At 42.0% G+C, this 14,219-nt stretch overlaps 1 protein-coding gene across 9 annotated transcripts in view; it reads right to left on the bottom strand.

Annotated features, from left to right (window-relative positions):
- The window catches only part of Myo3b (myosin IIIB), a 505,529-nt gene that overhangs the window by 191,220 nt on the left and 300,090 nt on the right, over window positions 1-14,219 (bottom strand). For all 9 annotated transcript variants that reach the window (XM_078017569.1, XM_078017565.1, XM_078017563.1 and 6 more), the window contains one exon: window positions 2,258-2,354. In XM_078017569.1, coding sequence (XP_077873695.1) covers window positions 2,258-2,354 — 97 coding nt within the window. The remainder of the gene's footprint in view (window positions 1-2,257; window positions 2,355-14,219) is intronic.

The raw sequence follows: 14,219 nt of genomic DNA, 5'->3' as shown, positions 1-14,219 counted from the left end.
AAGGTGAGTGCAGCTGGAGCTCAGCAAACAGGACCCCAAATATGTCTCTTAGACTTCTAACTGGGAGTACCTGGGAAGCTGCAAATGCAATAAGAGATTTCTCTGCAGTTGCCTATCTGCCTAAAGACCAGACCCACCAAAGAGGAACACAATTGCCTCCAATCTTCTTCTTGAAATTTTATTAGTCGTATATATCAGAGGGAGAGATGGATAATTCAAATATCCCACTTAGAACCCAGAAGAACTTCAACTCAGGCCGCTGTCTGTACTCTGGGCTTATTCTGTCCCCTAAGAATCCTTTATTCTTCTTCTAAAATTGCCCACAGCCCAATGACCCTGTCCCCTCTCCTGCACAAAGAGGGTATTTAAGTCTCAAGCATCTGTGCTTTCTTTGCATTTCGTATTTTGTGTGGCTCCCCCCCCCACATGCATGTTAATAAATTTGTATGCCTTTTCTCCTGGTTATCTGTCTATTGCCCATTTATTTGCATTAGACTGTTATTGAACATTCAGAGGGCAGGTCTGATCTTTCCTATAGTGCTGATCTCAAGGGCAGGGACACAGTGCCAGAAAGATTTGTGGTCTGGGAAATGGGAACAAAGGATGGCTGAAGGAAAGGAAAGATCATACAGTGCAGGCAAGGCCAGTGCAAAGAGCTCAGATATGCTCAGTGAAGTTATCTGTTATCAACCTGAGGGGAGTTAAGCTGGGGTTGAAGTCGTTTTCAAAATTGGTTCACTGACTCGTCCAAGATCAAACAAATGCAAAAATGTTAGCACTAAGATCAGAACCCAAGTCTTCCACCTGCCAAATTCAGTGATCATTCTGCCACATGGGAATTCTAAATTTTGTTATTCTAATAGGTACTGTTAAGTGTTTTCCTCAACTACCCTTGATTGAGCCATTCTATTTGGACAAGTAGCTAGAGTAGTCTACTTCAAAAAGTAGTCCAGTGGCAATTTGAGACCACTAGGGAAGGACTGGGTTGAGAGTTTAACTTTTCAAGTCTCTAAACTACTAAAAAGTCTCCAAAAATTAAGATTTTTTTAAAAAAATTGTGAAATGGGCTGGGGACGTGGCTCAAGCGGTAGTGTGCTCACCTGGCATGCATGGGGCGCTGGGTTCGATCCTCAGCACCATATAAATATAAAAATAAAGATGTTGTGTCCACCGAAAACTGAAAAATAAATATTAAAAAATTCTCTCTCTCTCTCTCTCTCTCTCTCTCTCTCTCTCTCTCTTAAAAAAAAAAAGTGACCCATGACAGCTTCTCTTTCCATTGTGAAAAGAGGCAAAGAACTCTGTAATGACCTGCTTCTTTCAACAAATCCTTTACTAAACTCTTCATGAAGTTTCCCACAATCAATTTGGGGCAAAATACAAAAGACAAGCTTCCTTCCCCCTTTGGACCTTCCCTTTTCCATAGTCCACTCTTTTCCTGAAGCTGTGTCCTCCTCCTGGTGACCTGGCAACCTCTTCTGGGAGAAGGTCAGTTAGCTCTTTTCCCAGAAGAACAGGCCTAAGAGTTCCTTAGGTTTCCAAGGCTTGGTGTCATGACCTGAGCTCACAGTAACCATTAGGTTACTTCTGTAACCTTAGTGGCTCAGACGAGTGCTGAAAATAGTGCACTAGAGCCCTGGGCAGGCTGGCTCCATTCCTTTTGAGTTAGCTTTAACAAATATTTGTGGGTAAATAGGAAGTTAGAGTCCATGCCAGGTTTGTTGACATGTTATGTGCTGCAGGATGCTTAGCAGTGTCGCTACCTTCTAGATGCCTGTACCACGACCCTTCCTTTCACAGGTGTGACTAACCACCAACAATGGCTTCAGACAGTACCAGATGGCTGGTGGTGGGACTGAGGGATGGGTTGCCCCCAATTGAAAAGCATGGCTGTGATCTAATGCAGTCAAGTACTAGACAACAACCCCCCCAAACAGGACAGTGTTCAGGTTGCCCTTGTAGAATTAAGACTTGTGCTCACAGGATAATGATATGTGCGAATCAAATGGGAAACATGTTTTGACTCTACTCTCTTCAATTCACCAATATGACAGTGGTAGGAACGCTGTACTGCCAGTTAGTGTTCACCATCCTAATTTTTAGAAAATCTAGAAGTGACCCAACCAAAGTATAACCGACAAAGATAATCCATAGACTTGGCAATTGTGACATAATATGGGAGACACTAAAATGTAAAGAGTTAGAGTGGATCACCTGAGTTCACAACAGGAAACTGGTGTGGATGGAGAGTACTCACCAATTTTTCTTAGTGACATCAGGAAAGTAGCTTGAAGTCTCTGAATAGTCATAGTCTCCTTCTGGGTGGCTTTTCAGATCAGGAGCCACCCTCAGACCTGAGAGAAAACAAATGAGTGCTTAGAGGTTTAAAGCTAAGTTCAGAAGCAGAGAGTTTATATTTTGTTGCCATCTGCACCTTAAAGCTCCTCTCTCCCTGCTCTCATGCCACTCCCTGACCATCTGGAACCTTTTTCTAGGATATGTCATTAAAATTGACCTGTGTTCAATCCCCAGGACTGCAAAAACAAAACAAACCAAAAAAAAAAAAAAAAAATCCTGACCTATGCTGGGACTTGCTCAATGCCAGGTCCCAGCTAGCATGTTGGATAAAATAACTCATGCGACTTCTCTCTGGTGATGGATATAAATAGTGGGCAGAGATTAGAGACCTCTAGGTGAGGCAGGCCCAGCAGAAGCAGCATGCAATAGTTGGAAGAGCACTGCTAGTCCTGTCTGGGCTGCCTACTGATGTGGGCAGGAGGTGGAGGAATGAATTCTCACAATGTGGTAGGATTAGCTGTAGTAGGGCATCATCATCTCAGAAGTAACCTATTTCTACATATTTTTTCTTTTTCCTATTGGGGATTGCACTCTGCTACATTTCTAGTCCTTTTTGAATTTTATTTTGTGACAGAGTCTTGCTAAGTTGCTGAAGCTAGTCTCCAACTTGCCTCAGCCTTCTGAGTAGCTGGGATTACAGGCATGTGCCACTGTATCTGGCTTCTAAATTGTTACTGAGGGCAATTTACTGATGAGGTTTTCCAAGAGTGAGGGCAAGAAATGCAATTGTTTCTTTGGGCGACTATGTCTGCCATGACTAATCGATCATGGCCCTCTTGTCCTCTGAATCTTAATTCAGCTTCAAGTTCCTCAACATAACACATCAATGGTTGTCAAAGCATGGACCCTCAGCTAGCAGCATCGGCATCACCAGGAAACTTGTTGGAAATGCAAATTTTTGAGACCTACACTGGACCTAGTGCATGAGAAGAAACCCTGGGGGTGAGCCTGGCTATCCCTGTTTTTTTTTTCTTCTTAATTTAATAAAGTAAAATGATGTATTTGTTTATTAATTTGTTCTGTCAGGCATGTTCATTTTTTTCTAGCACATTCGACCTACTAGTTTTTATTCTAATTTGTTATATATGACAGCAGAATGCATTACAATTCCTATTACACATATAGAGCCCAACTTTTCATACCTCTAGTTGGATCCCTGTTTTTAATAAGCTTTCCAGGTGACCCCAGGTTAAAGTGTAAGAGACAGTGTTCTCAGATCAATGATTCTTAATCCTGATATTTCATCAAAATCACCCAGGATGATTTTTAACATGCCTGAGCCCAACCACTAGAGATTCTTAAATTGACCTGGCTTTTGCTAATTGATATTAGTAAAAGCTCCCCAGATTATTATTATTATTATTATTATTATTATTATTATTTGGCAGTACTGGGGATTAAACCCAACGGTGCTCTTTTTAAGGCAAGATCTAATTTGCCCAGCCTGTCCTTGAACTTGCAATCTTCCTCTGCCTCCCAAGTCACTGAGATTAGAACCATAGTTCTAAAATAGTCACTACCAGTCAGTTGGGGTAGGAAAGAGAGTCCACACCTATTCACCATCCTAATTTTAGATAATCTAGAAGTGACTAAATCAAAGTATAAGCTACAAAGATAATCTATAGACTTGGCGACTGTGACATAATTTGTAATGTAAAAAGTTGAATATTATCATGATAGAACATATGAAAAGAAGTATAGTAGAAGAAAAAAATGTAGCAATCAATGGTTTGGGGTTGTCTGTTTTGGGAAACGTATACTCTGATTTTGAAGTGTTCTTTTGGTTCCTTAAACCTAAATATCTCTGTGTAGAAGAAATGTAATCCCTTGAGCTATTAGTGGTAGATCAAGCCATCTGTTGTTGTTATTATTGCTTTAGACACCAAAAGGATAAAGAAAAAATGTTAATGGAACATTCTTATGTTTTTATTATTATACCAAAAGCATTATAACCAGCAATGAAAACAAAATTGGAAAAAAAAAAAGAAAGAAAAGGCTAGAAAGGCAGCCTCAGCCTTTCAGAATATCATTAGCTGATTCCCTACTTCCCCCTCCTGCCGTCTAATGATTGATAAACTCCAGTTAAAGCACCAGGCCGGTCTTCTTTCTCCCTCTTGATTGTTCGGCCTCAGCTCACTTGTTGTGATAAGCAACATAAAAGCAAAAGCTGATAGAAGAGGAAAAGAAGAAGAGCCCACTTCAGGGACACAAATATTTTTGTTTCCTTATTAAGAAGGAAAATTGCCACAACTAATTTGTAACCTAGTTTTCTGGCCCAATTCAGCAGCACCAAGAGCTACCACTGATCAAAGCCCAAATGGTACTGCCCTTGTGGAAAGCTGAGACTGCAGGCTTTTGTCTGTACCTACTTCAAGACCCTTAGTTTAAAAAGAAAAGAAAAATAGTGTTCAATAGCAATCCAAACAGGTAAAAAGCACAAAGAAAGCCCTTTTTGGTATGGGACTCTCCGTAAGAGGGAGAGTTCAAGACCAGAAAAAGAGGAAGAAGCAACATCTTTACCTGGAGCTCAGAGAATACCCCCAGTTACTTGGTTTTCATTTCCAATAAAAACACATAGAATTTCTGTTCATGTAATTGAAGGGAAAACTTATTCCATGTTTCTTATTCATTTACACTTCAGTCATCAAAATATTGATTTTAAGAGTTATTTGAAGTACAAAAACCAAACAGAAAACTTACAGAATATTCTTCATAAAGCTTAGAGGAAGTCTGTGCCTCCATCCCCCAGCTTTGCCTGAAGAGCAGGGAGAGGGATTTAGGTCAGACTAAAAAAGATAAACTTAAGTAAATTGAGATTATCAATCCATTGAGTTCAAAGCAGGATCCAAAAATTGTCAAGTACTTGTAAGTGTGTCCTGGTGACAGTTGGAATCACCTCGTGTCTCTCTGGAAAATTAATCGCTGCACAAGGAGATTAGAGAAAGAGAGATATGGAGAATGAAACAAAAGAAACAAGGTTCACTTCTTTTAAGTGAATGGGTGGGGTTCAAGGACTTAGGCCAGCCACATGATTAAAAAATAAAACTCTAACCTTAAATGGCAGAAATGTCCATAAAATGCCAAACTTGGGGAATGTCCAGCAAGGGACATAGAGGCTTCTCCAGAGATGGGAAGGTTGATGGCTAAGATTTCTGGTTTCAAGAAGTAAAGCAAAATGGGGTGTAGAGTTCTCCAGAGGAGTTGAAGCCCTTCCGCTATCTGACTATAGAGATATATATTATATCTTAGAGCTTATAGAATAGAAGCTATTCATATTTTCCAGAAACAAAAAATGAGCTGAGTCTTCACTAGACTGATTTGAAATAAGATGGGCAAGTGTTTGTTTGGTGGTCAGGGGAAGAAAAGAAAACTCCCTTAGTTGCAAATTCAAATGCTTTGGGATCCACCCAGGAAACCAAGTGGAGGATGGGGAGTGGGGAGGCCTGCAGTGAATGAGAGAATGCCCTTCCCACTTAAAGATCCTCACAACACCTGCAGAGGACCTGGGCAGAACCTCAGGAAGGTAGAAGAGAGACACGGGACAGAAGGTCCCCAGAGCGTCCATTAAAACCAGCCTCATTGACACCTTGATTTTGGACTTCTGGTCTCCAGAACTGTGAGAGAATAACTTTCTGTTGTTTGAAGCTATAGAGTCTGTGATGATTTGCTATGGCTGCCCTAGGAAACTAGTGTGGGGACTGGGGTGGCATGACAGGTGTTAAGGACTAAAATTACTAGAAGAAAGAAACAGAAAAAAAAAAGATCAGGAATCTACATTCAACTTGATTTGGCTGCTGGGGAAGAAAAATTAGACATAGAGAAAGCTCCTTTTTTTTTTTAAACAAACATTAATGTATGGATGATTATATTCTGCGTGTTGCCTTAACCCTTACCAAAAGTTAACTCATTTAAGCCTCAAAGTAACCCTAAAAGGCACAGACCACTATTATTTGCATTTTGCAGCTGAGAAAATTGAGGCAAAGGCAGATTAAATGACTTGTCCAGTGCCACATAGCTGGAGAATGGCAGAATGAGGGTTCAAACTCACATACTTTTGCCCCAAAGTCTGAATCCCTAAATATTATATAGTGCAGCCCCACATTTAAAATTATAATCCCTACTTAATCCCTTCTCTCTCTCTCTCTCTCTCTCTCTCTCTCTCTCTCTCTCTCTCTCTCTCTCTCTCATTCTCCCTCCTTCCCCTCTCCCACCCTCTCCTTCCCCTTTATATATGGAAGCAAAAATTCTGGCTTTCCCAAATTCTTTCATGTTCCTGGAGCTCTGAAGTTCCCACAGGTCAGCAGCTGCAGGCAGAACTTCTGGCCTGGCCTAGTGCTTGGTGACCACCCAGAGGATAAGACTCAAGCACTGTTTCAGCTGGGACAGAGTCTTGGTAGGGTTCCCGGTTGGTGATCTGGGCTGAGTAAACTTTCCTGCCCCCCTAATGGCCCTGGCAGAGAAAGTGCATAAAGATGAGGCTCCAAAGCCCAGCCTTCCCCTTCTCACCACCGCTGGCAGATTTCATAAGGAGCCAGGGTGGTTTCTGGCCGAAGTGACAGCTGGTCAGCAGCCATCCTATCAGAACATGAAGAGCCCACCTCGTGGGAGGTCTGACAAGCAAATGCCACCAAAAGCAACACCGAGAAAGACAAATTCTTTTCTTGAAGAACAGGGTCTCGTGAACAACTTTTTTTTCTTCCTACACCGTATTTAAAATTGGGAGTTCATAACCCATTTCAATCTAATGTATGAAATATGATATGTCAAGAGCTTTGTAATGTTGTGAACAACCAATAAAAAAAAAAAAAAAATCCTGGCCTCTATCTCCAACACACAGGGCAAGTGCAATAATTTTCAGGCCGAGGAGAGCATTTTCCACTTTGATTCTCTAGTACTTAATTCCAGTTATTATCCCAGTTAAACTTTCACAGAGTTCAAAGAAAATCTTGCCTAATAATTGCTTTCCCCAACTTGGAAGTGAAGGAGGGAGGTTTCCCCTTATCCTAGGAATCAGTTTCTTGCTTGTCTGCGGAAGTTCCTTCACTCTGAACATTTAGGGGCTGTCATTCCATTCACTGTGTTCTCATTCAGCCTCCAGCTGGATTTATTTTTTTGTAATTTATGCCCTGCCTGCTTCCAAAATGGGATTAGAGGTAGCTTCGTACAGCCTGTGCTCCTTGAGGCTCTGTTCATTGGCCATTACGGTATGCCTCTCAAGCCTGGGGCACAGATGGCAGTTGAAACTGTACCCATTTGATGGGGAAACAATTTTAATGTTGTTTTTGTGACCACCCCAAAAGCACCTAGCAGAATGTTTTGCACCGACAGAATGCTGAGAAAATGGGGAGGAGAACGGCAGATCGGGAGTTAGGAAATCTTGATTACAGGAAGGTTCCTGCTACCATATGTAAAATGGGTAGAATTCCTAGCCTACTTCTCAAGGTTACTATAATGATAATTATTGCAAGCAAATCAAGGGAAAGCTCTTTGTATAAAAGAGCTTTCACTGTAAATTGCAGAGTATAAGATGTTAGGAAAAGTATAAGATGTAGGAAAGTAACAACTAACCAAGAAAGAACTCCTACCTGTTGGATCATTTTTATTTTTTCTGTTGCTAGGAATTGAACCCAGATCCTCACATATGCTAGGCAAGTATTGTACTACTGAGCTACATCCCTGACTCTAGAATTCTTGTTGCTCAGAGAGTTCTGGTTTCCTACCAAGCAAGTCACTTATTTTCCTATAACTTTTACTTAAAAAGATAAAGTTATAATTGTTTATAGTGGCTTTATTCATATCACCAAGAAAGAAAAACAACCCAAATGATAAAATTATGGCATAGCCATACACTGGAATTCTGCTAAGTAATGAAAAGGAATGAATTACTGATAAACACAGCAATGCAGATGAATCTCCAAAGCATTATGCTAAGTGCAAGGAGCCAGACTACCTACTGTATGACTCCATTTATAGAACTCTCTGGAAAAGCCAAAACTATAGGTACAGAAAACCCATCAGTGGTCACTAGGGGCTGAGGGTAAGGGAGGAGGTCCATAAGGGAACTTTTTGGAAAGTTGTGAAGGGAGGTTACCTGGTAGAACGTGTTGGACCAATCTGATCAAAGTACTTGAATTGTATTGTATGTAAATCATACCTTTAAACCTGACTTTTAAAAAGTTACTTGAATTTGAAAAAAATATAACAAAAAGGGTTCCTTCTCTTTAAGCTGGGCCTATTCCTGGGAAGCAGGGCCAATCTGCCTTTCACCCATCAGGAGAGGGTATGAAGGGAGGGCCTTGCTGTGGATGGGGACCCTTCACAACCATTTGCAGCATTGACCCTAGCTGGTTTTGACACTAAGCACTTGGCTCAGAGTCTATGAAATTAGCAGGCTCTGGTTGCTTGTACCTTTCAACCGTCACAACTTTATTGACGAGAATGGCTACCAGCTGTCACCCTTGCCTCCTCCTCTGTACTTGGCCATTCAGACTTCATGGCCACAGCAAATCAAACTGAGATCCTGCTATGGCTCTTCGTGTTGGGGTTTGAACTCTTGGCCAAATGGCTGCAGCTCAGCTGTTATGCTGCCAATCACCCGTCACTGTGGGTTAAACTTGATAGGCACACCAAGATCTTCCAACTTCTCAGAAATCTAAAAGGCCACTTTCTTTCCACACCAGCAAGCAACAACTCTGGATGATATTTAGTTCCTGGACTTCAGAATTTCTGGCTTCGTGGGCAAAGGAACAGACTTGCTATCTTCCAGAACAAGTTGCAAAAGGGCCTCCAACTAGTGAGGGGGGAAATGGTGTCAATCATCTATCACTTAAGTCTTAGCAGCTTTGAATTTAAAAAAAAAAATTATCCACACAATTGAATCAAGCTTTCAGAACCATGGAACATAGTTCTTTGCAAAAACAAAGGCAAAACCCAAACCAGCTTCCCCTGTTATTATTGTGTTCTAATTTTCCTCTGACAAGTAAGACACAAGTTAAAACTTGGAGAGTTATCTTTTTATAAAGATTTTATTGTAACTATTTGAGATATGACTTAAGCAAGACATAAGTGAAGACTTGGACAGTTCCTTTTTTCATAAAGATTTTATTGTAACTGTATCTAAGACTTGACAGGCACATTTTTCTATGAAAGTAAGAGATATGGTTTCATCTTTTTGAAGTTCCAGCATTCTTATGCTAACCTTAGAAGAGTATTTCACATTTAGAAAGAGATACAGAGAGGGAACATTTACTCAATATCTATCACATGCCAGATACTGTGTAGGAAGGTTTGCATATAGTATCTGCTATAGTCTGCACACGATCCACAGAATTAGGCCTTAGTGGGTCCCATTTTGCAGCTGTCAAGACTTAGGCTGAGAAGTTAAGCAGTTTCCCCTAAAACTAAATGGCAAATGGTGGCATAGCCAGGATTGAAAGCCCATTACTTTGACTTCAAACTCCACATGCGTGGGATAGCAATATTAACTCCTCCCAAAGCTTTGATTGGTATCTTATGTTCGTGCCCAAGATGACCACCAATGGCAGAGTCTGGTCTACTGGAAAAAGTCTCTGAATGAATGCTTAAACTCACAGGATACATAAGGGGAGATAATATATTGGAACTCTGTGTTTCTGTCTCATCTGTGAAGGGGCGATGTCTTCTATTCACTAGAGTCTTTTGAAGAGAAGGCTGATCTTTATTGCCACAGAACAGTTAATTTTTCCTCTAGGTGTTTCTTCACTATTGTGTGGTTGAAGCTTAGAGAACTAATAAGCTACAAAATATAATAACATGTTTTATTCTTCTCCTGTAACAAATGGAAGGCATGGCTTAAAGTTTGCAGTGCTGCCTGCCATTCCATGCCCTGGGGTAGGGTGTGGGGGGTGTGGGTGTCCGGAGCTGCCACATAGGAGCTGAGCGCCCCCTAGCTTTGAGTGATGGAAATGTGGAGACTGGCTTTCCTGACCAGGAAGCAGGTGAATCCCCATCTCCACTCAGCAGAGGAGCAAAGCTTTGGGAGTGGGCGTCACCCAATGGAGTGGGCTACTTTCTTGTTCCTTTGTAATACTACCCCTGACCTTTTATGGATAGAATGTTCCATGGAACTTCCCCTTGTTTGTCCCCTATATAAGAATAAATGATTCAAGTGACTCTCTTTCCAACGGACCCCCTAAGGTTGAGAGCCGTGCCTGGATTTTGTAAGGGTACTTCTGTGTGTTGTGTGCTTTTTTCACCATTTTCTTCAGTTATTGAAGTAGTCCAGAGTTTGTGAACCCAGCACAGGTCGCCAACTCGGATATAATATGGCAATAGGTGGGTAGCATCTGGGCACGGTCTTTTTATCCCCCAAAGACCTTCTATTCTATCTGAGGGTCATAACAGAGAGAACAGATTCTGAACTAAAGAGGCTCTGACCACTGACTTCCTCTGAAGTTTTGTTTGTTTTGTGTTTGGGTATAGGTACTTAGGATTGAACCCAAGAGTACTCTCCCTCTGGGCTACATCCTCCAGCTTCTCCCTCCTTTTTAAAAAAATTTTATTTTGAGACAGGGTCTCAAAAGGTTCTGAAGTTGGCCTCCAACTTGTAATCCTCCTGCCTCAGTTTCCTGAGTAGCCGAGATTACAGCTCGGCCCATCCTGAACTTTTAATCTCAAATCCTGGGGATGCCAGATGCTACACCAGAGTTCCATGGTAAGCACATTTCCCTGCCATGTCAATGACAAGCATATGAAGCCACCAGCCCACACTGACTTTGCAGCTTTCTGTGTATATACTAGGTGAACGAGAAACACCCTGTCTGTCCTCTGGCTTGTGCCATCCTAACATAGCAATAATTTTGTTACACAGCAAAGGACATTCTTCTGCATTCCAAACCAAGCCATGAAAAGAATTCTGTTGTTTGTGCCAAAGAGAGATTTGGCAAGGCTCATTTCTTGACAGATACCCTGAAGCCACAGGCCTGGTCTTTTCCCTGCTGTAAACCACTCGCTATGAGCCACACTTCTGATGGCTCTTTGTGGGTCCTGACCATGCTCACAGCAGGCACATTTTCTCAAAGTGAATCATGATGCTTGCCACCCCCCGTCCAGACATTTCCCCCTCCAAAATGTTAAGCCTACAGCTGTCAGAAATCAGCCCCAGCTCTTCACTGACTAAGAGCTGGAGAGACAAAGACAGCATGACAGTGGACTGAGTAGGACCTCTGGCCTCAGCCTGAAGGGCACCTTATCGTCGGGGAAGCAAAGGTTTTAATACAGGGGAGCTAGTTTGCAATTCGCAACTCCTCTCAAGCCCAGGTGTACTACATAATTTTTTCCTCCAGATGTTTCCTTGCTAATGTGAGAATTCTAGCCAGAAATGCCAGGAAAGGGGAGGCGGCCGCCTCCTGCCCTGTGGCCAAGAAGCATTTGGAACTTGTCTTCTCTCACACCTGTGCTTCCTCTGACAAGGACTCAAGCTTGAAGAATTAAGTTTTTGTGAAAATTGAATAAGAATCTTTCTAAGAAAGAGAAATGGAGTAAAGAAAAAATAGAGTGGATGTAGAACAACAAAAGGAGACACAGAAAGAAGGGACAGAGCCATGCTTGTGCGCCTGGTTTGTTCCATGTGGACCTTTCTCTCAACATCCCTCTTGCACTCCTGTTTGGTTTGTGATCAACAACCCACATATGCACAACTTCATCAAAATGGAAAAATATCTACGTGATCATCTCCACCTGCATGAGCGATCTCAATGCATAACCAGGGCTATGTTATAAAATGGGTCTTGCCTTTGCATTGTTTTAGATTTTATAGAACTTCTTTACAATGTCTATTGACACAATAGAGATTTCTCATTTATTCAAACAGGGTCCCTTTTAGAGTTCTCTACATTGGAGTTAGAAAATTTGAAGCCCCCAAACAAATCCTATTGTTTACCATAATGGCCCCAGCATACAGCTTGTGCTTAAATGAAGCCCAGTTGAATAAATGAATGAATGAAAGAAATGCTCAGATTAAAATGAAGTTGTCCAGGACGCCTACAGATACTTGCAGAAATCTGATTCCAGGAAATTGTTACACTCACCTAGTTTTTACCAATCCACCAAACATGCTGAAGGAAATAAGCTAACTTTATGCTAGAAAAGGCTAGCAGAAAGCCCTACCCTGAAAGAGCTTAAACATTGAGACAGTTACAAATACAAAAAAAAAAAAACAAAAACAAACTTTGGCAGAGTCAGGCCATCTCCATGTGGAGCTTGCTTTCCCTCCCAGAAGCAGCATTTAAAGCACTCAGGGTTCCAATCACAGGCCGTTTAAAAAAGCCTGACCACAGACTCAAGGCGCCCCCTTGGCCTCTGCAGTGTCACTGCTGACACCCAGAAAAGCATTCCCCCAGAGGGCATCGGAGGAGAAATGCCATTGATGTGGGCGCTATTGTTATCTTCTGGTGAGGGCTGTATTGTTGGCAGGGCCCAGGAGGGGTGTAGGCAGTGAGCAATCGCAGAGAGGAGAACAGTTTCTACAGAAGCAAGGAGATGAAAAGGTGCTGTAAACCAGTGGCTCTCCTGCCTGCCTCTGTGTGTGTGTGTGTGTGTGTGTGTGTGTGTGTGTGTGTGTGTAGGTGTGTGTGTGTGTGTAGGTGTGAGAAGGGAGGCAAGGAGACAAGCCAGCCCCTTCTGGGAGACACACTTTGAAATTCCGTTCCCAGCTCTTAGGGCTCCACGGTCACCTACTCAGAGGGCATTGTCCACTACTTTGCTCTTTAAAAAGAATGAATCCTGAACTAGAGGACGATTTTAAAGTCGGTGGTATAAAAAAAAAATCAAAGAATGAGACAATATAGATCTTTTAGAAATTCCCTGTAGGTAGTTTGTTTTGATAGTATTCACTGAGGAATATGCACTTTTTTTTTTTTAGTTAGATGAATGTAGTTAAATTCACTCTGTGAAACGTAACAGCTGATTTAAAAAAAAATAATAGATTAGTAATGGAGTAAATACAACTTAATTTTTACTTAGAATAACTCATCTATTTACCAATTTTAAAAAGGACATCCTTTTAATTCTTTGGCATTTTAAAGGAATGCATTTTCCTATGACAAGAGAGTATTATCAAACTTCACCGATAATTAAAAAAAAAAAAATACCACTTTTGCCAAGGTGACATTCAAAGTCGTTCTCCCAGCCCCCAAAGGAAACTGGTGAACAACCCATTGGCACAGGAGCCCACGCTCCCTCACCCCAGGTCTCCCCACAGCTCACAAAGGCCCTTCATGACCTGCACGGTTAGACACATAGGAAATGTGCCCTCCTGTACCTGGGGTGTTTTATCCACATGTTTTCTCTTCCAGCATTTGATCATCGGCTGGTGAACTGTTTGGCCCACAGAGATCTCCAGACCACCAGCTCATGTATTTAAAAGGCATCTGTTTATTTTGAAAATGCAAATACATCCTACCTCAAAGACTAACAGGCAAGAAGTGACCCACTGAGCTCGGGACCCTCCCTCCATCAAACCAAGATCACTCCACTTAACCTAAGCCTGGGAATCCGAGGGAAGGGCCCACAATTAAACCGAGCAGGCTCATCTCTCAAGAATCAGCCAGGCAGATCGTTTTACCCCCAATTTAAAGCCCCTGAAGAAGCCACTTACAAAAGGACCTTGAGCCTTTGAAACAGAGGTTCCTCCTCTGAGGGCTGCCTGGAGGAGGGCCCCATGGTGGGGACACCGGCTCCTACCAGTGGCTGCCCAGTCCTCACAGGGAGAAAGCCCGGGAAGGTTAATACCGACTTTGATCTCTGTCAAGGCATACCAGAAAGAATTAATTTACATTTCAGATGAAAAAGGTTGACAGCATGAAAAGGCAGCTTGTTGCTGG

Source organism: Ictidomys tridecemlineatus, chromosome 7 (genome assembly GCF_052094955.1).
Source record: "Ictidomys tridecemlineatus isolate mIctTri1 chromosome 7, mIctTri1.hap1, whole genome shotgun sequence".
In the NCBI taxonomy this organism is placed as follows: Eukaryota; Metazoa; Chordata; class Mammalia; order Rodentia; family Sciuridae; genus Ictidomys; species Ictidomys tridecemlineatus.
This window is presented reverse-complemented; position numbering and strand designations above follow the sequence as displayed.